Source organism: Lonchura striata, chromosome 13, assembly GCF_046129695.1.
Source record: "Lonchura striata isolate bLonStr1 chromosome 13, bLonStr1.mat, whole genome shotgun sequence".
NCBI classification, from domain to species: domain Eukaryota; kingdom Metazoa; phylum Chordata; class Aves; order Passeriformes; family Estrildidae; genus Lonchura; species Lonchura striata.
Window position 1 is genome coordinate 4,756,741 of NC_134615.1, and position 13,841 is coordinate 4,770,581.

The window sequence follows — 13,841 nt, forward strand, 5'->3', positions numbered from 1 at the left end:
CTAAGAACCTCCCCAAAATACTGAGGAAGTTCAAACACGACTTGGTGATTTATTTTTTCCATCAGCATGTGATGTTTCTGTGCATGCACAACGGTTTATACACATGCTCACAATCCACATGTCCTTAAAAATCCAAGTACAGTACATGCTAAAAAGCTACAAGCTAGAAGCTCTTTGGGATCTGGGAGCACAGAGAAAGCAGTAGAGATTGTAAAACATAAAAAGAAAGTTTATTCTCACAGTTTTCAATTTCAGTGAGCACAAACTATTTTATGCAACTGCAGCTAAGATTTAGCAAAGCGTTTCAGCATATGCTTATAGCTTTTGCTGAAATACAAATTTGTGTGACTTCTTGGATCTGAAGCTTTTAAAGTCACGGTCACACCAGGAGTTTACCAGGCTGTCCAAAATAACCCAGCCAGCTGTGCACGTGGGTCAGCGTGGCCGTGCCTCTGCCTGCAGCAGTGCCCTGGGATTATTTCCAGGTATTTTGCTCAGAAGAGCTGTCTCTCTCCTCCTGCCCTGTGAGAGAGCCAGGAATCCTCTCCCAGCCCCAGCACTGCACAGCCAGTCTGTGCCTCATGGAAAATCCACAGCAGGGCAGGGAAGCAGCACCAGGAGCTCTGACCATCCTCATGGGAATAACTGCAGCTATTTTGCCTCAACCAGGAATGTGAGCAGGCCAATGAGGGACTCAGGGATGGGCTTACAACTAAGTCTACTATGCAGCACTGCACAAAAAACAACAATATTTTTAAAAAATTTAATAAATAAGATACAGTCTTCACCCAGTTTCATAATGTATCAAGCAATATGTCCTACTTGGGCTGCTGGTGAAAGTTTATCTTTTGCAAAAATAATGTCATCTATAGACTACATCCTGGAAGCTCTCACTTCAGTCAGAACTGACGTTTGAGCAGCTGAAAAAGCATTCAAGCCTTAAAAGATAACATAGCAATATAAACAAAAGACAGTCCATAGCAAAACATCAGGCAGCATGTAAGGTTTGGTCAGTTTTGTACTTTCAAAATCTGAAGAAATATGCTTTTGTTATTTATCAAGCAGAAAAAAGAAAATTTTGGTTCAGTACTCTATTCTCTTGAAATAAAATCTGTGAATTTATGTATATTCTCCCAAAAAATGTATATTCAAAGAATGTATATTATGTATATTCTTCCATAAGTGAAGCTTTTATTAAGTAAGTTTGATGTGGGGCGTATTTTAAAAATAGCAGCAGTTATTTTAAAAGGTGGAAACAGATGTGTCACTCTATTACAACTGCTGAATCTTCACTGTAATTTTTAATACTACGAAGCATTTGTATGCTTCTCCATTATAAATTTTTCTTCACTAAATAGATTTCTTCTCTATGATTAAAGTAGTATCACAAAGACATTATTAAATAGACACTGTCCAAAAAAATCATACTGTTTTGGTCCGACCATAAAATATAGGTATTTTAATAATTGGGCTTTTTTCCACAGAGAATTTCAGCAGCTCCGTTTCCTTGGAACGAAATCACAGCCATATGCTTTATGATATTAGAGGCATTTCAAGGTGTCTCCATAAATGTCATTTATTGCTTGGGAATCTGCCAAATCTGCAAAACCCCTTAGTTCTTTTAAAAGAAAAATCTTCAGATGAAACTAGCTCTTTACACTGGTTGTCATACCGAAAAAAAAGAAAAAAAAAATCTCTATCTTATGGAATACTGGCCATGCAAGTAGCAAAACCTCTGGCAGAAAAATCAAGGCTTTTCCTTGCTGTGGAGCCAACAGGGCACTGGGCACCATGGCCCTGCACAGGCACACCTGCCCTGCACTCACACTCAGCCTCTGGAACTCACCCTCTGCACCCAGAGCACCCAGTGACAAAAAGCTGCACTGGTTTAGTGGCCAGAACTGTAAATCAGAATCAGGCACCTCTGAAGGCCCTGCTGCCATGCTGGGTTTTCACCCCTGAGGGCAGTGCCCTGCACGCTGCCCAGGATCCCAGAACCTGCAGGACTGGCAGCCAGGCAGACAACACAGGCTCCATGTCATACACCAAGATCATCTCATGCCACATCTGTTCCTAATTACGCATATCTGGAGTCTATCCTGAGATAACTCTGGCCATATCTACATAAATCTTGCCAGCCATGTCACCAACCTGTCCAGCACAAGGCAGCACATTCAAACACACAGGAATTTAATCCAGCCTGTGTCTGCAGCAGCCAGAGTGGGTCAGCCAGGCAGTGCCCAGAGGAACTGACTGCTGAGGCCAGCAGAAGCATCCTTAAGTCCCACAGTAGTATAGAACCATTCTTTCTCCTTGAGGAAGAAAAAAACAATTTTTCCCCCCCAAACCTGATAGAAACAAGTTTCCTGATACAGCTGGAGATAATCTAGGGCAGCACACCAACAGGTGCTTCAAACATATCAGCAGAGTGCAGAAGATGTTGCGAGAGAAAATTAATAGACTCTCTAAATAATATATAAATTGTACAGGCCTTTTTTTCTGCAGAACCCCAGTGAAGTTACTGTATAAATCAGGAGCTGAATTATTCATAAGCGGTGAATATATAATAAATTCCTCACAGGTACACGCAGCAAGCAGCAGCAGGCAGCCAGCTGCCAGCACCGAGGTCTCACCTGGAGTCTGGGTACTTGGTCAGGGTGGCCAGGCTGCTGGTGTACATGTGTCCTCCTACATCGATGTGCACGGGAGCGTTGGACTTGGTGAGTTGAGCTGGGAGAGGAATTCCTTGAGCAGCCAGAGGAGAAACCGGGGAGCGCGTCAGAGACAGACGGGACATGCTTCTTCCCTCCTGCAGCGGGGAGGCGAAAAGAACAGTTTCCTTAAATGCAGCACTGTGTTACCTTTCTTCCCAGTGTGATCACAGATCTAATCAGATCGTTTTTGTATCTGCCTGATCACATATTCGGCTAACAAATTATTGCCACCACTGTAATTAAGTGTATTTGCATCATTTTCTTCTAAGTACCAGAGGGGAAGAGAAAGATGCTTATTAGCAATAAGAAATCAAGAAAAAAATTTTCAAGGTGTCAGCCTCAAGGGGCATAAAACAAACTGCAAAATTCTAATTAAAGGTCGTGGGCTTATGTGTTAGATGTGAAATATCCCCCGACAAACGAATAACCAATTTGTGAATTGGGATTCAGGGGGTTTTTGCAAGTTTGTCTCAGTAACAAGACACCTCTAAATTAGTGACTTCCTCAGTACCTAAGGCACTTAGTTTATACATGTAGTAAATTTCACTTCAAACTAAGATCAATTTTCTGGCTTGGTTTCAATAATTGTGAAATAAATGGATAATTTTCAGTCAAACCTTAATATTAGACTTAAACAACTAATAAGCTTTCAAACTGAAAGCAACTAATACCTGGAAGCAGTGAAAACAGAAAGATAAGTAAACTGACCCATGCTTTTAGGACAAGAAAGAACTGAATAATCCAGCACGTGAAATCATAAATTCCACGATCCACCTAATGTCTCCTGCCCTAAAAATATTGGAAAATTAGTGAAATTACTGAACTGAATCTAAAAAATTTTCAGCAAAACCAAAACTAAAAATACTGAAATGCCTTAAAAACGAACAGGACAACCAAGCAAAATAAAATTCCTCAATTCTCTTCTTAAGAAAAGCACATCTTATTCTCCATGAAACGTTTCTCAAAGCTGATTTCAGTTCAATTGGTGCAGACGGCACACAGGTCAAACAGGGAAAAAACCCTTCTAGAAAAGTTTAAGAAAATGTACATCCATTCTCCCCCTTATGGGGAAAGCAACACATGCAAAACATTATAGTTGAAGACATTTCTGAATATAATCTAATTTTTCTGGTATTTTGTAATTCAAGCATGCTACCAAGCACCCAGGCTCTTCCTTGCGTCTGACAAGCACTTTACATGCAGCATTGCAAAGTGAATTTCTATTTCTCCCACGTTACTTTGACAATGTTTCCTAGAAATCTAAAGCTGGTCTTGCCTTTCTCTTTGCAGTATTTTGCACAAGAAGCCCGACTGCAACACTTGATGAACATTAATCAGCAACATTCCTTGTAAAATAATTCCAAGCTATAGAGAAAGGGACTGAAAAATCTTAACAAATCTGAACAGCTTCACAAATCATCACAACATCTCCATTTACTGTATTTCATCTTGGTTAGCTCCTAAGGATTTCTTGCATCTACAGCACAGGAATACATCACCCCATTATGAATCCACATCCTTGTCTCTTCAGAGGCTGGTGGACATCTGCGCTGAGCACGAAGCAAGTGCCAGCTCTGTCCTAGGACTCTGTGTCAGCCGATGCGAATTTGGGCATTAACATTTTCACTACAGCACCACCTTCAAGGAAAGTGACTGAATCCTTTCATCACTGAAGATGTTGCTTTCTTGTTTCCCACAAGAGCTTGCTGTGGCCAACCTTCAGTAAATATGTCATATAGCATAAATAAAACGCCCAACTTTCAAAAACAACTTAGTATGTAAGTACCTGCAGTATTTTAGCAACATGTTTACTGATCTGTCTGCCAACACAGACAAAGGTTACTGGTTTTTTTCCTTACCAAAGAGCACTGTAAACTCATGTTCAGTCTCTGCTCTTCCACTAAAATGAAAGGGTCAGAAGATCCAGGCTGAATGTCAACCCTGCCTTTGTTCAGACCCCAACCATTTTCACTAATAATAAAGGTACAGACCTTGCACAGTACAGGGCCGCCTTAGAAATAAATCTCATGCAGTTTCACAAAACAAGAGCCTAATTAGGGCTCATCTGCACCCCTTGTTACAATTTCCAAATGAAATCAAAGGACTTCCAGTCCTCTGTAAATGTGTCTTACATTTAACCATTTGTCTTGAAATACAGACATCAATTTTAAAATATGCACAGATAGCTAAAGATCAAGTGATATGAATCTATTTGTGCATATTTAAACACTGCTGCTATCTTAGGATTTTGTTTAATGTTAGTATACCAGTAAATTCCTTGATCTGTAAAGACTGAGATTCTCAGTGAGGCCATACTCACACAGTAGATATTTAATTTATACTATTCACTGGAGGGACCTTTTGAACAATCCTCTGCTTTTGGCATTTCTCAGCTAGAGCATGTGTTGAAAAAACACTTAATTATAGAAAATCACTGGAAAGCTAAAATAGTTCTCAAACTTTTATGGCTTTTCTTACTTATTGAAGGTGCCACTGGCTTTTGAGGGGAGAGGAGGAGAAGGGGAATTCAAACACTGGCTAGAGAGGATTTATATTAAAAAATGAATCCTAGATTTTTATTAAAATTGTGGAATTCAATCATTTTTGTATGAACAAATTATCAAGAGGCGCGACTGCTAAGCACTACTGCTCCAAAAAAAAATACCCCCTGTTTCTTAAGGTACCATAACCCTATTTCTAATGACTCCTTCCTCTTCTTAATGTAACACACAGCAAAAATTCATCACACTGAGTAATGTACTTATTTTATGCACAAAGCAAAATCCTAAATGTATTTATCCAGTGGAAGTCTTTATGCACATATTTTCTAATATGGATGAGAAAATTAAAACCTTAAGGGTAAATATCACAGAAACACTAACAAACTTCATTTATTAAACCATGTAAAATAATCCTTGCTCTTTAGTTGCCTACAACAGGATACAGCATCCCAACTAGTGGCACAGGCAATAACCCTGCTCTAATAAGTAACACAGGAACCTGCTGAAGGCAAAATCAATAGAGCCTGATTCCCAAATTATGTGAATATTTAGTTTTTCAAACATTACACACCAAGATCTTTCAGAGCCAGCTTATCTTTTTCTGCCTTCCTAAGCTAACTGCTTGTAAAAACTATTTGCCCATGCAAAGTGAAATAATCACAATGCCATGCTCATTTACACACAAAATGATTTTGTGTCCCATTGTGCTCACAGTTGTTCAGCTCTCTAGGGGTGATTAAACTAGCTATGCTGCTACAGCTTGAGATGATTTCACTGAATCGTTTCTCCATGAAGTTGCTTCTTTGCTAAGCTGTTATTTTAACCATAAAAGGTAAACAGAAGGCAGTTGTAAGAGCTCCATTCAGCTCCGTGCCCAGGGCTATAACCCTAGGGCAGAGAATGCTGAAAGACTGCAGAATTTTCCAGGGTGTTGCCTTTCTTGCTCTAAAGCCTTCAGGAATACTGTTCATTTAATACACACTCTAGATGATACATTTCAGATCCTACTAAAAGAAAGACTTCAAAAGTGTAAGAAGTTTTGGGCGGATGAAGCTTTCCCACCTCTGCACATAGCTTGGGGCCATGGTAACCAATACTGCTGTTGATGTTGGGAAAATACAGGAGAAATAAACTGCACAGAGCAGAGCAGACAGATAGGGACAAGGGAGGTGAAAGGTTGCAGGAAAGAAACAGGCAGCAGTCTGGAAGGGGGAACGGGAAAAAAAAAAAAAAGGAAAATAATAAAAAAGGAGGCGGCTCTGAAGGAGGGACAAAGTTAAATCAAGGAGCAGGCACTTAAAAGACTACAGATGGGAAGCAAGACTAATTAAGGATGTAAAAGCGCTTTGTTTCTAAAGTTTATTGTTGCCAGGATAAAAATTAATTGAAACTAATGCTGTTATTCACTCGTGCAGTTTAATTCCTTCATGCACATTTAAGACGTGACATGAAAACGGCAGGTTTACGGACCTGCCATGGAGCTGCTCTCCCGGGGAGCCGGGCTGGGGGCGGGTCGGCCGCAGGACCCGGGCCCCCGGCACCGCCGCTGCGGCCGGGCTGCCGGAGCCGCGGGGAAGCTGCTCTTCCTCCCCAGGGACCTTCATTTCTGTACGAGCAGACCCACGGCGGTAAATCCACCCACTGCATGCCCCCGGCCGCCCCGTCCTCGGCACTGCGGGCCACAAGCTCCCGCGGCACCGCAGGGCAGCGTCGGCGACCGCGGGCAGCGCCCGGCGCTGCCGGAGGGGCACAGCCAGGCCGGGCAATTACCTTTGTCTGCCGGCACAGGGACGGCGAGCGCTCGGCTCTGCCTCCAGAGCCACTCCGAGACAACTTGCTACGCCGTGCTCCCAGCCAGAGACAAAGCGGGCCGGGGGGGCTACAGACCTTGGGCTCGGTGGCTCCAAAATTAAAAGTCCATAAACATTTGCACACACCTCCACGCTGATTTACTGAACACTGCACCGAGACACAGAGGAGATCGTGCCCAAAACTTTTGCGGGGGGGGGGTGGGGGGGGGAGGAGGGGAGCAAAAGGGGAACTCCCTCTGGAGCTCTGGTTGCCTCCCCCCCAAAATAAAAAGAAAAAAAAAAAAAAAGGAAAGGCTTTCTCCTTCCTCCCCCTCTTTCCTCCCCCCCCCCCCCGCAACCCGCCTCTCTCTGGCAGACTCCAGTCTATTTAGTGCAAGTTTCACGTCACCCAAATGCTTTTCCCTACTGATGGTCAGGGAAATCACCAGCGAGCAACGCACCCGGTCACTCAACTTCTGCCTTTTTCTCTTGAACACACTGTATGCCCGAAGGTAAAATTCAACCAAAAAAAAAGAAAAAAAAAAAAAAAAAAAAAAGAGAGAGAAGGCACAACATGGCGTCCTTTACTTATTCCCACATAACAAGAAAGATGTCTTAGATGAATACAAGAAAAAAAAAAAGTCAAGCCCGAATCCCCGATCCTGCACATTTTCCGCGCAGCCAATGGTGGTGAGCATTAGCCAGGCTAATGTATTAATTTTGCAGAAGTGTGCCACATCGCATGCAGGAGCAGGAATGCAAACTATAGCCTAGAGTGGTTTGAAGTCTACCCCAAACCAAGCCTTCCACTCTCACTGGCGCCAGAGTTTCATTCACAGCCCGCCCGTGTTTTCCATACGCGGCGCTCCCCATTGTCGCCCGCCTTCCCTTTGTGCCGAGCCGCCCCGCCGCCAGCCCCCGCGCCCCGGCCCGCGCCGCGCTCCCGCCCGCCCGAGCCGCGGCTCCGCGCGTACCATGCGAGAGCGCGGAGCGAGCCGCGCTGCCTCCGCCGCGCCGGGGCTCGGCCGTCTTCAGAGCCGGGGCCGGGGGGGCACTGGGAGCGCGGGCACCCCGGGCCGCGGGGCTCCGCCGGCGCTGCCCATGCTGGAGCGGAGCAAAACAAAACATACACACACACGCGCGCACACGCACACACAGACACACACGCACACACAGACACACACACGCGCGCGGCGCTACCAAAGCGGCTGCAAACGGGTCCTGTAGCTTTAAAAAAACACCCCTCCGCCGCTGCTCCCAGGAGCCGGCAGCCGAGTGAGTTTGAAGAGGCACTTTCCAAAAAAAAAAAAAAAAAAAAAAAAAAAAAAAAAAAGAGGGGGGGTGAAAAAAAAAAAAAATAATAGAGGAGCGCGAGCAGGCGCGAACCGCGCGGCGCGATGCGAGGCACGGCGCGGCGCGCACGGCGCGCTCCGGCCCCGCACGGGCGGGCGCACGGGCAGCTGCGGAGCCGCTGCCGAGGTCCTTACCTTGAGCACAGAAGAGATCTGCGAGCCCCCCTTTGGCTTTGGGCTCTGCCGGGGCTGTATGTGGATGGGCTCAGCTTTTTGCTTTTATTACTATCTTTGCTCCGCAGATCCTGCTGTGATTATTATTATTTTTAAAGCTTCTCTGTCTCCTCTCTCTTCCCCTGTTTTTGCTGCTTCTTTTTCTATTTATTTTGTGCGTGTGTGTGTGTATGTGTGTGTGTGAGGGGGGGGAAAAAGCCTTTAAATGAAACTGCCGAGGCTGTTATGAGAAGAAAGGCAATAATCCCGTCTCTAAATAACAGAGGGAAGGGAGAAGAGGAGGAAAAAAAGCGAATTCTTGCTCAGGGCTTTGCAAACGCCTGCAGGGCAGAGGATTAGGCTACAATTAGCTCAGCCCTTTGCTCTCGCCCTAGCTAATTTTGCGATGAAAATTGGATATTTTTCCCTCCTTTTGGTGAAGGTCTGCAGATTTACTCCCCCATCCCCCACCCCCACCCCCCCCAGAATAAAATAAAATACAGCCCTTGAAAATGAAATAAGGCTGGGAAGGCGGCCGGATCCCCAGCCCGCGCCCCCGGCGCCGCCGCCCGCAGAGCCGCTCCGCGCGGCGCGGCCGGGGCGGGAGCCCTGCGCTGCCCCGCGGAGTCCCGCGCAGCCCGGCCCGACCCGGCCCTGCCGGGGGATAACGGTTCGGTGCTGGGGAGGATCAGGCCACTGTCACGTCCTTCAACAGACTTACTGAAAAGAAGAAGGAGGAAAAGAGGGGGGGAAGGGGGGAAAAAAGCTGATTTTAATCATTGTCATTTGGTCTGATGTAATATTTCCCCAGGCATTTTCAACTAGGCATAAATTTTCAGCTCCCAAATAAGTAACACAGGGCACGTTTCTCACATCTCTTGACTCCTCTGTTACAATTAGGGTAGCACCCACTCTGCACTTGTTGATAAACTAGATGAAGTTAAAAAATAAATAATTAAAAAATAGCCCCGACCCCCCCCCCTTCCCTGCAGCACCCAGCGCCGCCGAGGTGCGGACGGGGGGCCTCGGGGGCGGGAGGGGGGGGGCTGCAATTATTCCCAGCCATCCATCCTGCCTGCCTCCCCCTCCCTTTCACCCTTTGCTAATGTCTCGCATTGTAAACGCCAAATTTCCTGTAGGCCATTAAAACCAAATGACGTCTATCGACATGCATTGTGCTATTGCGGAGCGCCCTGGCAGCCCGCCCCCGGCCAAAAGCGCCATTTCAATTAGAGCGCGCGGCGCGATGGCGCGGGGCTCCGCGGGCGGCTCCGCGGGCGCGCAGCGCGCCTGGCCCACGTATCGGGAGGGGGACGGGCAGGGAACCCCCCCCCCCCGCGAATGAGGGGAAAAAAAAATAAAAACCAGGCAAATCCCTCCCTCAGCTTCCAGCCGGAGGCGCGGGTCTGCCGGTGCCTGCGTGTTTCTGCGCGCCGCCGCGGGGGATGCGCCCCCGCTCCGCGCCGGTCCCCACGGAAGTTGGGCGGAGGGAGCGGGGCCGCTCCGCGCCCCAGCGCGCAGCCGGCGGGCGGCCCCGCGGCGCTGCCGGCGCTCGGCCGCGCCCCGCGCTCGGGGCGGGGGGGACCGGGGCCCGCCGCCTCCGCGCCCGCGGAGCGGCGCCGCGCGCCCCGGCCGCGGCTCGGCGGCGCTGCAGCGCCCACTAGCGCGCGCCGCCGCGCGGCCGTTACGCAACCCGCGCGGCCCCGAGAGGTCGGCCCGGGCAGGGACCCCGCGCCCGCCCGAGAGCGGCCGGGGCGCGGCGCAGGCGGGACACCCCAAAGCGGGGGGGTTAAAGTTCTCTTCCGTGGCAGGAATAAACAGAAACTTTTCTCCTAAGGGGAGCTTTTTTTTTTTTTTTTTTTCCCCTTCTAGAGTACAAACTACAGGAGAAGAGGGAAATTTTCTCATTAAAGTTACATCCCTGCAGTTAGTTCAATTACTTGATATATGCAGAAGATGTTGTAAATTTAAAGATTTAAATAGCTTACAAAGATGCCGGAGGCTCCATCAGTTAATTTCCTTAATTTATGGATTTTTAGCTGAGCTTCTGAAATGAAAAGGAGAATGAGAACTAGGTCAGCGGAGAGATTTGCATCCAGAACAGACTAAAATTTGTTTTCCCTGACCATCCCATCAGCCCAGGTGTGACCCTTTGTGGGGGTCCCTGTTCCACCTCTGACCTCTAGGCTGGGACCGTGCCTATGTGAGCGCGGCACACAGGAGTGGGTTTTGTTCTAAAATACCCTCGGAACACCAGCGTGTCCCCAGCCAGCTGCCTCACCTGGCGGTGCACGGGGCTGTCGCCTGAGTGCTCTCATTTCCTCAGCGCTCTGGTCAACAAGTGGAAGCGAGGGGGACAAGCTCCACTGAGACGGTGACGTGCCGCGCAGCCCGAGAGTCACTCAGCTTTTTTGTAGGGGTGCGAGCGGACTATTTGGAATGACTTTGGCATCAGAATTTTTACTTCCTTTGTGAATTACTGACTGCTAAGTGAAAAATAAACACAAGAATCTCGAACAGCAATCAGAGCTGCATAAAAATAGGATACTTCTGCACTAAGGCACGCTAAAGAGGAACGAGAAGACCTAAAAATACTGCGCTTGTACGAAAAGTAGAAATTGTGATCTGACTCATCCCAACACATCTGTGACAGGCACTGTTTAATTGTGCTGCATGGAAATGGGATGCGCTGATAATAAAGATTCGGTTTGTTTGTTTGCTTGTAGATCAAAGCAGACACGGTAGCACTTGGGATGAAAAGCCTGCGCGTGGTACGTAACTTGTGCGGGATTGCTTTTACTGTATCTGAGAAAAGGACAATGTACTTGGGAGCTTTGTGTTTTTTCTTGCCTCTATTAATGTTGAAGGTAATAAAGGTACGCGTTACAGCTCTATATGCACGCTCTCATTTCTTTCTTCTCGTTCAAGTCTGTGAGTGCCTTTCTGTTGTTTTGTTTCAATATGTAAGAATATATACATATAAATCAATACTTAAAAGATTGATACAAACTAAACAGTTTTAGGAAGCAGCATTTCAATATGATTAGTATTGGTGTTCATGATTTAACATTTCTTTTCCCACTAGATGAAGTTTCTAAGATTTGCAAGGTACGTGTCAAGGACGGGTATATAAATGGATTTTTATTTATTCACAACTCCAAGACTAATTGCTTCTCTTTGCCTGAAGGCCAAGAGATTGGTTTTAATATGACACTTCAAAAGTATTCATAGAACTACAGAGATACTAAGTGTCATTGTTTAAGAGAGAAATCTCACTATGCTACTTGTGACCCTGAAAATAAAATCTTCCACTGCATTTTGAATCCTAATGTTGTTTTTCAGAGTTTCACTTAAAGCTTAACTATCAAGAAGTGTACAAAGGAAAATATTAAATAGTATGTAGTGAACAAAAAAGAAGAAATACTGTTAGAACTGAATAGAACTTATTTTCTCAACAACTCTATTATCCTCCCTAAAAAGCAATACAAAATTTGTGACAGAAGATTCCTGAACGCAGTTGCAGGATATTAGAATTAGAAATGATAAGTTGTCATAATAATTTATCGTAGGTGCTTAAAAGTTCTTAACCAAATGCCCAGCATGTGTTTTTACAACCCTAAGTACTTCAAAATACATACTTTGAATTTTTTTCTTACCAACAGTCCTTTGTATTCTCTGCAGATGCTTAAAAATGGAATTGGACAGAGCTATTCTGTAATCTGTTTTTATACCTAATTAATCTATAGTTTAATTTTTCAATAAATGGGTAAAATATTTATTGATACACCTAAGAAAGTGTGAAGGAGAAGCCCATAAGCTACTCCAGCTCATTTTCTTTTTTTCCCCCCCAAAAAATAATTGTTTTTATGTTACAGGACAGAATATTACTAGATTGTGAAAATACGCTGATTTGAAGGAATATAAATTTCCTTTCAAAAAGATTATCCAAATATATTTTGAGATGTGTGAAAGGAAGTATCACAAATTGACAAACAACCTCTTCTGCACCATGCTCTCAGAATTAGAGCAGGATGATTTCCAGTTGGTGTTGTTCTTGAGGGCCCTGTATGACCTTGTGGTAATAGACCTCATCCTATCCTAGTCCTTACTCTTTTCCTTACTTTATGGGTTTTATCCTGAAGTTCAAACACTTTTATCCTGAAGTTCAGCACTTATGTTACGTAACTTAACTTGAGGCATTCTGGTGGTGATACCAACATTTCATTTCTTCCAACTACATTTCATTTCCACCAACTACAATGAGTGCAGGGAGAAAACTGTGGAGTGCATGGTCCTTGCCATGGTTCACCATGTTCTACCAGGCATTTCAAGGTAAAGCAGGAAGTAAGGGAGAAAATTGATAATTTCATTAAATGTTTAAAGCAGATAAATGAGAATTAAGGGGTTGATCCTTTAAAACAAAGGAATCAATGTCTGGATGTAGATTAATACTCCTCCCAGTTACAGTTAAGACACCACTGCAGCTTAGATGGACTTTTATGTTGGAAGAGAAGATTTGAGTAAATAATTGGGATTTCAAAAGTGGTTGCTGGACACCAGAAGCATGCTCAGTCAGCAAAGGCTCCATGACTGTTGCTTTCAGTGGGTTTTCACAGCTGTGACTGGGTTTGGCTCTGTCTCCTGCACCACAGAGGCACTGGGGACAAACACACCTGAACACAGAGGTTGGTGGCCGTGGGTGCTCTGACTGCCACCATCGCTCCCGTCACTGGAAATGAGACACAAGCAGAAGCTGTGGAAAGCTGATGTTACATATGTGTTGAGTGCCCAAAAAGGCTTGTTCTTGTGAGGAACCTTAAAATATTAACCTTAAAATAAACATTTTGAAATCCCAGTGCTTGCTGCAGTCAGTTGACATATAAGGAATAATAAAAAGAAAGGACATATCCCAGTTGCAGCAAGTTCTCAAGCCAGTTGCAGTGCCAATCATCCTGGAACAGGGACTTGGCCCAGGGTTTGCTAATTAAGTCAAATAATTGTTTGTCATTTGTAGAGAGATGAGAGGCTTCCTGAGAGCAGTAAGCATGACCACGCAAAGAACAAAATCTGATCATTAGGAAATAACCAAGTCTTGTCAGTCTTTTCCCTTGAATGCTCTTCTATTCTTTTCAAGAAACAGCTTGCTGCTGAGTAAGTTTACAAACCATTACTTTATTGACTAAATACAGATGGGCTGTTTTAAAAACTATCCATTATCCAGTGCCTAACTCGTGACAACAGCATGATACAAAGAAATAATCTGTCCTGGAATGCCAAGATGAAATAGCTTGTCAGGAAATACAGTATAGGAAAGGTTTGTTTGTCTCTTCT

The 13,841-nt window shown here is 45.2% G+C and overlaps 1 protein-coding gene across 5 annotated transcripts in view; it reads right to left on the reverse strand.

The window, feature by feature from the left end:
* KCTD15 (potassium channel tetramerization domain containing 15) overlaps positions 1 to 9,053 on the reverse strand; it is a 46,997-nt gene extending 37,944 nt beyond the window's left edge. Inside the window, exons 1-2 of one of the 5 annotated variants that reach the window (XM_021536692.3) lie at positions 8,493 to 9,053; positions 2,634 to 2,809 (exon numbers count right to left, since the gene is read on the reverse strand). In XM_021536692.3, coding sequence (XP_021392367.1) covers positions 2,634 to 2,797 — 164 coding nt within the window. In that variant the 5' untranslated portion in view covers positions 2,798 to 2,809; positions 8,493 to 9,053. Of the gene's footprint in view, positions 1 to 2,633; positions 2,810 to 3,422; positions 6,890 to 6,985; positions 7,090 to 7,796; positions 7,815 to 7,979; positions 8,296 to 8,492 lie in introns of those variants that run through there. The other 4 variants (XM_077786260.1, XM_077786262.1, XM_021536693.3 and 1 more) reach the window with 4 other exon arrangements.
* Positions 9,054 to 13,841: the final 4,788 nt, after the last annotated feature.